The sequence below is a fragment of the Myodes glareolus genome, chromosome 8, assembly GCF_982192425.1.
Source record: "Myodes glareolus chromosome 8, mMyoGla1.1, whole genome shotgun sequence".
NCBI classification, from domain to species: domain Eukaryota; kingdom Metazoa; phylum Chordata; class Mammalia; order Rodentia; family Cricetidae; genus Myodes; species Myodes glareolus.
The window spans coordinates 1,624,347-1,639,598 of NC_142033.1; the positions used below are offsets into that span (position 1 = coordinate 1,624,347).

General features: G+C 44.6%; 1 protein-coding gene across 6 annotated transcripts in view; it reads left to right on the forward strand.

The window, feature by feature from the left end:
- Nucleotides 1-1,240: 1,240 nt before the first annotated feature.
- Evi5 (ecotropic viral integration site 5) overlaps nt 1,241-15,252 on the forward strand; it is a 141,893-nt gene continuing 127,881 nt past the window's right edge. For 2 of the 6 annotated variants that reach the window (XM_085691515.2, XM_085691516.2), the window contains exon 1: nt 1,242-1,353. In XM_085691515.2, the coding sequence (XP_085547641.2) occupies nt 1,303-1,353 (51 nt within the window). In that variant the 5' untranslated portion in view covers nt 1,242-1,302. Of the gene's footprint in view, nt 1,354-6,507; nt 6,677-15,252 lie in introns of those variants that run through there. The other 4 variants (XM_087908756.1, XM_085691514.2, XM_085691513.2 and 1 more) reach the window with 3 other exon arrangements.

Sequence of the window (15,252 nt, forward strand, 5' to 3'; positions counted from 1 at the left end):
TTTGCTTGAGTGTATGTCTGTGTATTATGTGAACACAGGAGCCTGTGGCGCTCAGAAATGGGTGTCAAGAGTCCCTGGAACTGGGGTTACAGGTGGTTGTAAGACACCATATGCATGCTGGGAAGTGAGCCCTGGGTCCACTGCAGAAACAGCAAGTGTTTTTACCACCTCGCCATCTCTCCAGCCCCTCATACTTGTCTTCCATATCAAATTATATTTCTTAGATCAGAGTGTGAACACAGGTACCCTATTTTGATAACTCCAAATGGCACAGGTTTTATAGTTAAGGGAGACCTAAATGTTCAGTTAGCATCTTCTTTTACCACCACTTGTGACTATGGGTCAGCACAGCTTTCTTACTTTTAGAAAAAACTATTTATTTTATATATACATCATGTGCACGCCTGTTGTCAGAGGAGGCTAAGAGAGAATTGTCGGGTGTCCCCTGGGACTGAAGTTACAGGAGGCTGTGAGTTGCCATGTTGCTGGGAATTGAATCAGCCACTGAGGCATCCACCCCTACAGCAAACCTCTTCAGTAGGCCTAATAACGGCCATTTGTATGAATGCTTATATCATTGTAGAGCTGAAAATGTACTCACTTATTGTCCTTCCTTTGAGGAAAGAGTTTGGCATAGGTGAAACACACACACACTCATACATCTCCAGTAAGTTTATCGGGGTTATTTACAGAGGAGCATGGGTGACTGACTTAAAGAGCTAAAACATCAAACTTCCTCACACACACAGACCCTTATAGGCATCTTCAACATCAAAAAGCCTCACCTCAGTAAATAGTTTATGTCTCATGTCATTTCAGGAGGGGTCACATGGGCACGGCTGAAGGATGGTGAGGGAAAGAGACAGAGAAATACAGACAGAGGCACACAGGAACGACCGAGAGGCACACAGAGAGATCAGTGAGTTATTTTGTCTGAGGTTAAAGTCCAAGCTGAGAGCACCGAATTAGAGAAGCCTCAAAATCAGCACCTCATTCTTGATCATCTGACTCAAGTCAAAGAAGTAAGAAGTGTGTGTGTGTGTGGGGGGGGGGGGCGAGGAAGGGAAGAGAAGAAAACCAGCATCTGTTAGCATGTCTAGATCCTTAAAAGGCTTGGCGTTCAGTTTTCCCATGCCTCCACACTCCCAGCTTCCCCTGAGGTTACTACCTACCTGAAGTTCAGGCTGGAGCTGAAAGGGTGTTAAATGGGTGGAGCCCGGTGACAATATAGATGTAAACACTCCCTATGAGTCAGCTGTAAATTCAATTCAAATCCCCAGTCTCCTGTCTTCCTGGCTCATCATGGTTACCACCAAAATGACGGCTGCTTTTAGAAACGCTCATAGGAGACAGGTAAAACGGGGCTTGGTGTTTTCTTTTTACTATAGTGCTTATGAAAATGCAATTACCGCAGCAGGGAATTTCAGTTTTTACTGAATTAGGATTTGTGTGCCTCACTTCATCTTTTAAAGCACAGATGCTACTGTGTCTTCAGTTTTATTTTAAGAATATTATCTCACTGTACTGTGGCCATACACGTAAGCCACTAGGAGTTATATAAAGTGGTAGGTTTAATTCCACACCTTCAAGCGAGGTGTTTTAATGATTAGCTTCTGTACTTCAATAGTTTCTTCGCCTGCTGTTACTGGTTGCTGGTATTTATTTTATTTATTCAATGGACAGAGACCTACTTTGTCTGTTTAGGTTTCTAATTTCTCATATTGCGATAAAGATTAGCCCAGGAAAATGGTTACCATAATATCTGTTCACAAGTTCTAGTTGGTGGCAGTGTTGGCAGGTGTTTCTTTCCAATCTGGGTTACATATGGTTCTATCCAAAAATACTATAAAGCAACAGTGGTTTTTGTTTTGGTGGAAATGAGGACAGGGCTAATTTACATGGAATAAATTTTGTCTCTGGCTTTACTGACACAGACCATTTCATGTGAAGTAGAAATATATTTAACACATCTGCCACCGGGGACTTGAGCTTTTATTTTATCAAGCTTCCTTACTCACTTTGTGTATGGTGTGTGCGTGAGTGTGTAAATGCAGGTGCATGAGTGCCACCGTGCACATCTGGGGGTCAAAGGACAGCTGCGTTCTCAGCTTCCACCTTGTTGGGCAGGATCCGTCTTGTTTGTGTCGCTGTGCATGCCAGACTGTGGCAGGTGAATCTTCTGGGTGATTCTCCGCCTCTGCTTTCCATCTCCCAGAGCAGAAGTGCAGGGATTATGGATGCATGCCACGGCTTCCTTCTTTGTATGTGGGTCCCAGGGGCTGAGTGCAGGCTGTCAGACTTGTATGGCTAATGCTTTTATCCACTGGGCCATCTCCCTGGCTGCACGCTCAGTTTTAACTAGCCGGTGAAGAAACAGAACTGCACAAGGTTAAAACCCAAACAACTAGCAGGTGGTAGAGCCGGGATTTTTTTTTTTTCTAATTCAGAGTCTTTTAGATATTTGCACTGGTACTCTGTGACTTTGGAAAATAGCAATTGCAATAATTACCACTTGGTAGGTGTTTACATGCCTTACATATCCATTCCACGTAATGATCAGTTCAGTGCTTAAGTAGATATTACTAAGTGTTTTATGGGATAGAAGACTGGGGTATGAGGAGGTTAAACATAGTTTTGCCAAGTACGCTTAAACTTTTAGATGATAACCTCCAGCCATTGGCTGTATAAAACCTGGAATTTACTAGTTCTCAGAAATTCGGCAGTTGAAGTGAAATTACTAATGCTAGTTGCATCAGATTTTATCTTGCTTCAAAACATACTTAAAGTCAAGAAACAAACATACTTCCCCTTTTATAAGGTGATGGTACTGTTGTCCTGTTTTGGTGGTATGCTTTCAAGAGCTGTTGTTTCGTTTGACGGAATTTAAAGACAGAGATAAAGTGGCTATAGCCCAGCAAGCTATGTTCTGAACCCTCACATGTGAAGACTGCTGTTCAGATCCTTAGAACCGAGTGGCTCTGCAGCTTGCCTGCAGAAGGTCCAGACAGATCCTAGAAGCAAGCTGGCTAGATGAGCCAGATCAGAGCACTCCAGTTTCAATTGGGAGGCTTTGGCTCAATGAATAAAGAAGAGGGTGACTGAAGAAATTTCCCAATAATCAGCCTCACGCCTCCACATACATCCACACACATGCATACTCACATGCCCACATCCATGTGAACAGGCATGTACACAAGAACACAAATCACCTAGACAGACACATGTAGAGAAGGAGAGAGAGGAGACAGAGAGAGACAGACATACAGACAAACTCTGGAGGCACAAGCTCAGTTTCAATCAGTATTCTGTATCGACCCCCACACAAGGGTCAAGAGGTGACAAGAGCCTGTGCCGTGCAGCGATTTTTAGAACCCCAGTAAGTGGAGAGACCCCAGCTTTGAGCCATGACTATTTTACATTCCTGTTGTGCTAAGAGCCTAATGAGGTAACTGTTTCAGTATGAGCCTCATTTTTTCCAAAGCAAAAAGTTTTGAGCATTATCTGGGACTCTGGGTGGAGGGAGTGCCTTCCTCTTCTTCCTGGAATAGTGCCACCAATCTAACTTCTGTGTCTGTGGGCTCCTGCCCGCAGGCGCTGTTACTGCACTTGGAATGTGTGAGTGTGACTGAAAAGCTGAAACTGTTGAGACACAAGCAGTCTCACGTGGCCAGTGGCTCTCACGGACCCCGAATTAGAAAGTGTGACCCAAGAATAGAAACGAGTGTCCTGCTTTTCCGAGGAAGCGCAGGTGCCAGCTGCCCAGGGTGATGGTGGTGGCGTCCACCCCCAGGGTGACCGTTGTGGCGTCCACCGTGGATTTGACGTGGCCGTGAGTTCTGCCTCTGTACCTGGGGTGACTTGACCTCTCTGAAGAATGCCTCCCTTGTTTTCTTTTGGTGACCAATGGGGCTCTTGTGGCTGCCCTGAACACCTTTGGCAGTCAGTGTCGTGGTTTTCTGTGACTTAACCCTTAGCAGGTTAGAGGGTTTTCCTTCCTGGATAGTGACCTAAATCCATGCTACAAGTATGCAGTATGGGACACAGGGAACTGTGAGTTGCTAACTGAACTGATTGTGCTGCTGTCCACTGCCACATTTATTGTCTCCTCCACGTGAGAGTCTAGACTAGGAACTAGACTCCAGAGTGACAGCAGCAGAGAGGCAGGGGCAGAGGTGGTGTCAGAGGAGAATTCGCACAGTGGAATATCACTTACGAAAGTGCCTGGGCACCTGCGAGTGTTAGAATTAGCAATCAAAGTGGGGCATCAACGTGCAAGCTCCCTTACCAAACACATTGACGCACTTGGGGCAAGGGAAAGAAAGGTGTAAGCCAGGGATAATGCTCGAGGATAATGCTCGAGGGTCGGAGCTAATGGCCCTCCTCAGGGCTCTTATTCTGAGATCAATATTTCAAAATGATTACATTGTAACATGCTGAGCACAGTAAGCTGCTCCCTAGCTCTGCTTTCACTGCATTCAGATTTGTCTTTTCTGGAATTCTGCATACATGGAATCATATATTATACATCCTGTTGTCATTCTTTTTAAAATTGGTAATTCATTCACATACTTTTAAAATGGAAAAGTACTATTTTAAGCCTTTTGTGTATTCAAAAATAAAAGTCCTCTTCCCATCTCTGGAAATGCTTCACTCTCAATTACCCCGTCTTCCACTTTGAAACCACCAGTGTTAATAGTTTCGTGGTGTCCTCAGCTATAGCTATCTTCCTCCTCCTGCCCAAGACAGGGTTTCTCTGTGTGTAGCTCTGGCTGTCCTGGAGCTTGCTCCACAGACCAGGCAGGCCTATAACTCAGAGATCCACTTACTTCTGCTTCCTAAGTGTTGGGATCAAAGGTGTGCACCACCATCACCTACAATATCCTTCTTAACTAGGAGGTTTGAGCACTGTTTTAAATATTATCCAAAGAACCTTAGGGTACCCCATTTATTTCTATAATACCTAGCGTTCTTTTTAGGTTCTGACTCCAGATGTCAAAACATGATATTTACTTATGATGTCAGTAACCTTTAAGCCATATCTAGTTCCAGTTCTTGAACCTATGATTCTAGAATTCATTGAACAAATATGACTACAAATCACATTAACCAAAGGGTGCATCTCCGACTCAGAGACCAGGTCCTGGGTAAGATGAGGGCCAGAGAGGAGAGAGTAGAGGCAGGCAAGGTGTTTGCCCGAAGGACTTGGCTAGGAGGTTTGGTCTAAGGGAGTGGGATGCTGGGCAGGGACAAGGTCACATGACACAGTATTCTGAACAAGCTTCCTTCCTGTGTTGTGAGGAGATTTAGAGAAGGGCAGGAGGGGCTGTGGATAAATTAGGTCGCTGTCCTGACAGTCTACCTGCAGGCCAGAGTAAGTCTGATGAGGGTGGTTGGTGCTGGGGGACATCGGACAGGCACAAAGACACCTTAGCAGATAAAAGCAACAGGATCAGCAAATAAATTGGAGAAGTAGATAATAAAAAAATGCTTCGTTTTGTTACGCAAGATGCATTAAGTTATAATGAAGTTGTTAAGTTCACTTTAATAACATGATCTAAAGTTATGCAAAAAATTGCCTCAGACTGTTTTGAAATTTTCAAAGATTTTAGCTGGGCGGAGGACATGGTTTTACTTCCCATTTCTAATTTCCTAGTCTTGTTGAAAAATACTCTTTTCTAGAAGTGCTTATGCTAGTGGAAACTTTTCTGGACAGGTCTTACAAATACAAATTCAAAAAACAGGGGTATCAGATTAGCAAACACTTTTTTGGAGTTTTTTTGACTTCACGATGGTGATTTCTATAATTTTGGTCACTTCTAAGTGTATAACGAAAATAACTTATAATGCCTTTATTATTTTTCTTGCTTGCTCTTGTTGAGACAGGTCCCGAATGAATAGGCTGTTTTTTGTCCCGAACTAAGTACTTTCCTTCTAAGAATTTCTTCCTTGGTGTTGGAAAACTGCCCACCTTCTGCCCTCTGTCGGACTCCGAATAAACCCAGGGTGTCCAGACGGTCTCTGGGAGACCTGTTTAACCACTGAAAGTGCCACTCACGTAACGTTCCAGAGAGCTGAACTCGGGGCAGCCTTCCCAAGGCTGCGCGTCCGCTCCGCGCGCCCCAGGCCTGGAAGCCGCAGTGGTGTGCGGGGTGCTCGCCCCGGGAGTCTCCGATGGGGGTGTGTCTTCCGCGGCCCCGACTGCCACCGGGCGGTCCCGGCGACTGGGAAGTCAGCACTTTGCAGGGCCGAGGGCAGGGTGCTGGGAGAGAGGGGAGGAGGACGGAGTGGGATCTCCCCGCCTCCGCTCCCCGCGGTCCAATCCCTTCGGTTTCTGCTTTTGCTTCGCCAACCCGGGCCGGGGCCCTAACCTGCCCGCTCGAACCCATTATGCCGTAGAGGCCGGCCGGCCGGGGCTCTTTAAGGGCCTCGCCGCGCCTGCGCCCTGGGCTTTCTCTGAAGCGGCCCGGCCGGAGCCGGGCGGAGCTGGAGCTGGAGCTGGCGCGGGCGGGCGCGCGGGCGCGGGGCTGCGCGGGGTTCGCCTGAGTCGCGGGCGGAGCGGCGAGCGACAAGCGGCGAGCGGCCGGCCTAGGGTCCCAAGTGCCCGAGCTCCGGAGCGGCCGCCGGCTGGATGGGAAGTTCATGGTGACGGCGACGTCCACCACCCCAGGTTTCCAAGGTGAGCGGCGCCGCGCCAGGCCGGGCCTGCGGCGAGGGAGGCGGGCGAGCGCCGTGCGGCTCCGAGGCCCGCGCCGCCGACCTGGGCCGCTGCCGGGCTTGCGGCGCGAGCCAGCCGGGGCCTGCGTGCCTCGGGCGGCCTCGGGGGCACCCGCTTCCTCGAGCGCACCCCGGCCCGGGAGTCGTCTCCGGACTTGGAAAGTTGGCGTCTTTTTTTTTTTTTTTTTCCTTTCCTTTGGCCTCTGGCTTCCGCGCGCGGCGGCGGCCGCAGGCAGGTGACGGGTTCGCCAGGTGCGCCGAGTGACTGCCCCGCTGGCCTCGGACTAAACCGCGCGGTTTCCGGAGGTCGAGTCGTGGTGGTGGCAGTGGAGGTGGCTTCGCTGGTTTCCCTGACCTCGGGTCATCCTGGGGGGCGTCGCCTCTCCGGGAGTTTGGCAAAACTTTCGGGCCGATTCCCTCGCTCTCCTCCGGTTTTTGCTGGAGGAGATTTTAACGAGCAGCAAGCGGGTTCCATTGAGCTACGGTGGAGGATAATAATCTCTTTTCTCCGCTGCGAGAACGAATTCCGGAGCTTCCTGAATGGAGTTTTTAGGGAAACACGATCTGTTGGTAGTTTTTAATCTTTGCCTGGTGTTTTGTTTTTACATTTTAATAGTTAAAATTCCTTAGTGTTTCAGGAATTCGGTTTCTGTAGAACAGAAAATGCTCTCCTTCTCTGACAAGTTTGTGTCAAGAAGAAATAGACTTTTCTTTGGTTGGGATGTATGCTTCTTGAGAACTGAAGTTGTTTGTAATTTGTTTGGTTTTGTTTTTGGATGAGAGTCTTGCTGTGTGGACTAGGCTGTTGACAGACTCCTGCCTCCTACCTCCTTCGAGGATATTGCCACTATTTCTGGTAGATAATTTGTTTTTGCTTTCTGACTTTAGGTACTGTCTGGCCTTTCCCAAGGCGGTTGTACCGATGAGTTCTCAGTGAAACTCCAGTACCTACTGACGATGCTTAATTTTTTTTTTTTAAGTCTGTGAATTGGGTGGTGGTACAGTACTTTATCAGTGTGTGGGTTTATTTTGCATTTTTGTGGTGATTGAGGTGAAAATTACTTTATTAGCCATTTCCGTATTTTGCGAAGTGCCTCGTTTACATAATATGCTTAGTTTTTCATTATCTTTTTATTTCCCTCCTTTTTTTTTTTTTTTTTTTGGCAGTGCTGGGGACAGAACCTACGTCCTTGTATGAGCAATTCTGTTACTTTCCAGGGTTTCTTTTCTCAGTGGTCTGAAAATATCTGCAGAATTCTAGAAATAAACAACTTAGAAGTCTTGAACTTTTTTTCTTGAATTTATTTAGGTACTCTTGGCAGTCACCATTCTTATAGTGCTTGATACACATTAGCTCACTGAGTTTTTAAGTTTTAAATTACATGCCATTTTTGAGTAGCTGAACACTCTCCAAGTGGGATGTCAATTACTCCGTTGTCTAGGCTGTCTAGGCTGTACACAAACGTCTTGGGGTCGTCTGGTCAGCTGCCTTGGTGTTCTGCTGCCTGTGTTCTGAGTATCTCTTATTTTACTTAGTAATGGCCCCAAGTGCTAGCGTACTTCACTGATGAATGTGCCGAAAGTGGAGCTGTAAAATGCTTATTTGAAGTGAAACCGTGAATGGTCTTGACTTAATAATACAGTGTAGTGTTGCTGCTAAGATCCACTTAAGAACAATCCGCAGTCTATAAGTCTGAGGAAGGATAAAGGAATTGTGATAGGGTTTGTTGTACCCTTCTTCCTGCACAGCACACACACTATGATGGGTGAGAGGGAGCTTCTGGGTATCCACAGGATGCCTTGGAATGTGTCCCCTGTGGCTGAGGGGACCTGATCCATCTATCTGGCTGCCACTGTTCTGAAAGCTGGGCAGAGGAAACCGGCAGTGGGTGGCTATTTGCTAAAAACACTTCTGCTTAATCCCTTGGCTTTCAGCCTTCAAGCTCACTCTCCTTTAGTCTGGAGTTGCTCCAGGTCAGTGTTTCCAGGAATAAATTATGAGAGGTTAGGAGGGGAACCTAGAAACTCTAAGTGTACCCTGACACAGACTGACTGTCTTCACCCATTGACCTTGAGTCATGCAGATCCTAGTCTTTGGGGCTTTTGTGAGTGGCCCACACTAGTTTCTTCTTGTCCACATCCCCATTTGTAAGGTTTCAGTAGGTTCGGCTCCTCCTCTCGGCATCACTAATTCAGCTGTCTCTTTAATCCCAGCACTTGGGAGGCCGAGGGAACTGGACTCACAGACTGTTGTGAGCTGCCATGTGGGTGCTGGGAATTGAACTCAGGTCCTCTGGGAGAGTAGCCGGTGCTCTTAACTGCTGAGCCATCTCTCCAACCCTTCTTTGTCTTGTTTTGTTTGGGAGGGGGGACTCACACAGCCTGGGCTGACCTTGAACTCTTGATCCTCGAGTCTTCATTTCTACTGAATTACAGGCTTTTGTCACCAAGACCAACTCTTCTCTTCTCCTGTTCTTTTTAGAAGGGCTCGTTGCTCCAGAATCTTACAGTGTCAGAATTGGAAATTATTTTTAAAGATAATTATTCAGCCTAATGAACTATTTGATACTTTCTCTAAAGCCCTTGTTCATCCTAAATGTGGAAAAGTTAGGTAAGGGAATGGGGAATGTATTTGGTTATTTGGAAGCCTATAAATCTATGTGTTCATTAACCACTGAGTAAGAGATTTTGCCTATTTGTTATATATAATATTAAAACTTATTGAAAAGTTAGGATGAATTTTGCCATTTCAGTAATTATACTTAAACGAAAGTACTGTAATGGTGATGAGGTAGTAGTACTTAAAATGTTTCATTTATAAAAGGCCCCTCCCCCACTGGGCCCTGCGTATGCTAATGCTCTACTACAGCTATACCTCCAGACCTGTTTCTAAAAGTTTCACACCAGAAAAGGTAGGAAACTGTGCTAAAGCCAGATAATGTTAATGTTTATTAACAGAGTTACAGGCGGACTAACGCCATCCATTAGACAGCCTCTGTGTTAAGACTTGAATAGCTTGGCTGTTCTTTGCCCCTCTTCCCCTCCCAACCCCTCATATTTCTTTTCATGTTTTGAGTTTTTATCCCTCCTAAGATATGTTTATTTTTATCTGTATGGGTGGGTGTTTTGCCTGCATGTATGAATGCATGTCTTTGTACAGTGTGTGTGCAGTGCCTTCAGAAGCTGGAAGAGGGTGTTGGATACTCAGAGCTGTACAGCGTTGTAAGCCACCATGTAGGTGCTAAGAACTAAACCCAGATCCTCAGAAAGAGCTTAATCAGCGAGCCATCTCTCCAGCCAATGTTTTAATTTTTAAGATGGGCTCTTGTGTAGTTTAGGCTGGCCTTAGATTTGCTATGTAGCCGAGACTGTCCTGTTCTTCTTGCCTCTCTTTCCCAAGTGGTAGGATTGGATTATGAGTGTGCACTGTTGTGTCCAGTTTTCTCTCTGTCTGTCTATGTAGTCTTGGCTCTCCTGAGCTCCCTGTGTAGACCAGGCTGGTCTGGAACTCAGAGACATTCCTGCCTCCCAAGTGCTGGGATTAACGACTTGTAGTATGACACCTGGCCAGCTTTTACTTTAAAACACATAAGGTGTTTCAGGCGATGGCTCAGCAGGTGCTTGCTCTCCTGATGACTGAGTTCCATCCTAGGAACCCGCATGGTAGAAGGAGAGAATGATAGTTCTCTTGATAGTTGTTCTCTGACTTCCACACGCTTACCCTGGTAGGCACATGTGGATACCTGTATCCACATATACTAAAAGAATACATCTAACATTTATTATGTTTTTTTTTTCAAAGCCCACTCAAGCCTAGGTCCCACTCCCCTTTTTCAAGTTTAAGACAGGGTCTCCCTGTCGAGCCTTGGTATCAGGCTGGTCTTGAACTCAGATCCTGCCTGTTTTTGTGCTAGGATTAAAAGTGTGCATCACCATGCCTGGCCAAATGATAGAATTTGAATCAGAGTTCTCTATAGTTCCCAATAAAATGGAAATTATATGTATGTTTCTTTAAAGTTTAGCTTATATAATTTAAAGTATACGCCTTCTGTGTATATGTAGTATGTGGGTATGTGTATGTATGTTTGCATGTGTGGGTGCACATGTATATGTATGTAGCTTTAGGGGGGTTCACTTTCCACCTTATTTAGTGAGGCAGTGTCTCAACTAAACACAGAGATTACTGGTAATGGGTAGCCTGGGGGAGCCTTCTGTTTCCGTAAAGAGAACTGACATTTCAGGCAGGCCTCTTGGGTGCTGGGGATCCAAACTGCAGTCCTCATGCTATGCTTTTTACCCACTGAGTCCCCTGTCCAGGGCCTTGTCATTTTCTGTATTCAAATATCTGTGGTGCTAAATAGATTTTTGCGGAATGTTTAGCCACAGAACCCGGGAGCCATTCTGTTCTTCATGGAGTTTTAACAAGCGTTAGTAAGCCGAAAGTGCACCCCACCGCACGGAATCCTCACTGTCCTGCTACAGCACCGCTGTTTTCCTCTATGTTTATAGATAATGTGCAGGGCGTCAGTCAGAAATAACCTTGGGAAACACTGTTTGTCATGATGGTCTGAGAGCCTTTCCTCGTTAGAGACATGCCAGAAAATTCTGTGCTCTCCAGTTTTCTCAGAAAGGACTGTCCCGTCTCTCATCGCTGCATCCTGATTGCTGCATTTCCAGCCGTCTATTGTGATTTACTTGATCTTTCCCTGCTTGTGCGTTTACAGCTTTCTGTTCTCGGCACATGGTAGCTCGGCTTTCTATCACTGCAGTTCATTTACCCTTTCAAGTGGGCAAAGACAATGTGGGTTCAGTACTCGGTCATTGTTCTCTGTGCTCATCCAGCACTCAGCTGTGCTCTGAAAAATGTTCCTGGAAGCTGGGTAAACTGGCCCGGATCTGGGCTTTCTTTGTTGGTTTGCTCTTGATTGTCTTACAAGCTCATTATTAGGATTCCAGAAGGACCTGTTGGTTCTCTGTGTTATCCATCACTGTTGAGAATAGAATTGAACCGACTTTTTTTTTTTAATAATTTATTTGTTTTTATTTTATATGCATTGGTGTTTTGCCTGCATGTATGTCTGTGTGAGGGCATCAGATCTTGGGGTTACAGACAGTTGTGAGCTGCCCTGTGGGTACTGGGGCTTGAACCTGCGTCCTTTGGAAAAGCAGTGAGTGCTCTTGACTGCCGAGGCATCTCTCCAGCTCCTGAACTGACTTTCTTGTGGAGAGTGCTTTCTGGCTTTTATTCATGGGGAAGTTTTTTTTTTTTTTCCTTTTTCTTTTTTGAGACAGAGTTTCTTTGTGTAGCCTTGACTGTTTAGAACTCATTATGTAGGACAGGCTGGCCTTGAACTCACAGAGATCTGCCTGCCTTTACCTCCCAAGTGCTGGAATGAAAGGTGTGAGCCACCACTGCTTGGTTATAATTACAAAGCACTGGTCCTGAAAAGATGAATTGCTGTCTTTGGCTTGGTATAGATATTTTGCCATGTCAAAGATAAACTCAAGGGTTTTTACAAATGAATTTATTGGAACTGGATAAAATTATAGCTTTAATAAACAGTTATGTAACATGACATCTTGTGAAAGATAAAATAAAAATGTATCTTCAGGTATAGAATAGTAGTTTAGAAGACTCAACCTATAATTTGATGGTAAGAAGACAGAGCTTAATTAAGGATGGATTTTAAATTAAAAATATTTAAAATTTTATTGTTTGTTTGTTGTATGTATATGATATGTGTGGGCATGTTTGTTTCATGGCACATGTATGGAGGTGAAGAGCTATGTGGATTTTGTGTTCTCCTTCTACCTATATGTGGGTTTCATGGGTTGGACTCGGGCTGCCAAGCTTGTGCAACAAGTACCTCTGCTCCTTGAGCCATGCCACCAGCCCCAGAGGGTGGTTTTGAGAGAACAAATCCTAAAGACTCAACTTGATTGCTTTTTTGAAAATAAGAAGGGTCTGTCACGCTGATGGATAAAGTTTTTGGAGGTTGTGAGTAGCCTGGTCCGATGTTGTCACACATAGGCAGAGCAGTGTGCAGGAACTGTGGTCAGGTCCAGGGGAGGAGGACCTGTGTGCATGGACAGAGGTCCCTATTCACAAGACATAGACTGAGGGAAGACAGTTTTATGTATCCTTGTTTCTAAGGAGGAGCATGACTTTTTATAGTGTAGTTTAGTGTTTGATTTTATTAAGGCTTTCTGTAACTAGTCAAAGAAAAAAATCCAGTGAACTAAAAGTTTCACATCTTTATTTTTTTAATTTTTATTTTTTATTATTACTATTATTAATTACTATTTTGAGTCAAAGTCTCTACATAGCCCTGTCTGGCCTTGAACTCACAAAAGATCTGCCCACCTTTGCCTCCTGAGTACTGGGAAAAGTTTTACATCTTAATGTTTCCTTTATTTATTTTTTTTTTTTTGTCAGTGCTTGGGATCAGACCCAGAGCCTTGAGAATGCTAAGTATGTACACTCTCATTGATCTGTACCTCAGCCACAATGTCCTTTATAGTGATCGATCAATGGATTTGTTCATTTTGTTTGAGATAGGGTCTTGGTATATAACCCTGATTGGCTTGGAAGTCATCATATAGAACAAACTACCCTTAAACTTAACCTGCTTTTGCCTCTGGAGTGCTGGGATCACAGATGTGAGCCATCACACCTACTTCTCCCCTCCCCCCCTTAAAAAAAAGGAAAATGAGTCTCTTTATGTGTTGTTGTGTGGCATGCATTTTCCTGGGGAGACACACATTTATTCTCAGTCTGGTTAGGGAACCCAGGACAGACAAGCCAGACAGTGAACCAATTAATTAATTAGTTTTAATTGGGGTTCCTTACAGGAATGTGCGTGAGAGGTCACTTAGAAGAGCAGAAATGACTCAAAGATAATTGCATTACCAAAGCCCACCCCAGCGTCTCAGCAGCCTTCACCTTGGGGAGGGAGGGGCCTAGTGAATCTGGTCAGTTTCAGGGACTTCCTGAAGCTAATTTTAATTGTGTCTTAAGAAACTTTCTTGGAGGATAGAAGGTGTCAGTCTTAGAGGAACTGCCAGACAGCATTGTGTTGTCTACCTTAGACTCCACAGTAGCTGGGGCTGCATGCACAGAACAAAGTGTTAGGCTAAATTAAATTTATTATTATTATTATTATTATTATTATTATATTTTATGTGTATGGGTGTTTGACCTGCACCATATGTGTGCCTGGGCTTCCAGAGGCCAGAAAGCAGCATCCCAGAGATTGAAGTTACAGATAGTTGTGAGCTACCATGTGGGTGCTGGGAATCGATTCTGGGTGTTGTGCAAGAGTAACCTGTGCTCTTAACTGTTTGTTTTTCAAGACAAGGTTTCTTTAGCTTTAGTTGTCCTGGAACTAGCTTTGAAAACTTGGCTGGCCTTGAACTCACAGAGGTCTGCTTTCCTCTGCCTCCCAAGTGCTGGGGTTAAAGGTGTGTGCCTGGCAAGTAAATTTTTTTGAGACAAAAATTTATGTTATGAAATGCACATAATTTTTCTGTACAGCAGGCATTATGTATGCCAGTGATTAACCCTACTGTTACATCTTTTTTTTTTTATCATCAGTTAGGTTTTTTGTTGGCTGCTGCTGTTCTTGAACTTCACAACTTTACATAGACGATACAGTGTGTGTGTTATTTTTTTCTGTGGTATGTGTTGTGTCAGTATAGCATACCACAATTTGTCCATTCTCTTATTTGGCTATTATGGGTCAAGTTACAGTGACCATTTGATTACAGATTACTTTGTAAACATATATTTTTATATCTGTTAAATAACTAAGCCTGGATTTACTGAGTCATAGGACAGCTCTAAAGTATACTTTTGCTCTTAATTTTTAATTTTAATTTTATTTTTTGAGAGTCCCTCCCCCTTTAATGTAGCCCAGGTTGACTTTAAATAGAGATCTTCCTGCCTCAGCTGCTTGAGTGCTAGAATACTTACAGGCATCCACAGCCATGTTTGTTGGATGAATAAGTGGTCACAGTGTTTTCTCGTTCTGCCCTGAAGCCTGTCAGAGTGACAAGTCAGAAATGACAGTCTGGTACAGGAGCTGAATAGGGAACACAGAACAAAAGGACACTTTTGAGACTTGGTGTGTGATGTAGATAATTGGTAGAGAGAAACTGTCAGGGCATGGAATCGTTACATCTTCATAGGCTGTTGTATCTGAGCATACCAGTTATCAATGTAATGAACATGGTGAAGTAAAAAATTTTGGAGGGAAACATTTTGCTTGTAAGTAGTAATTTGGGTAAAAGGAAGTGGATAACTCTGGGCTTGTGTAGTGATGAGAGTCCAGATACATGGAAACTTTCCTGAATCACTGACTCCAGCCCCAGAAACCCATGTCTTGTAGCTTAGTTAGATTATTTAGAATTAAATGTTCCTGTTAGCTTTGGTAAAAATGCCATTTATGGGGCTGAAGAGAAGGCTCTTTTGTTAAGAGCACTTGCTGCTCTCCCAGAGGACCTGGGTCAGTTCCTGTGCCCTTATTGGGTGGCTCACAG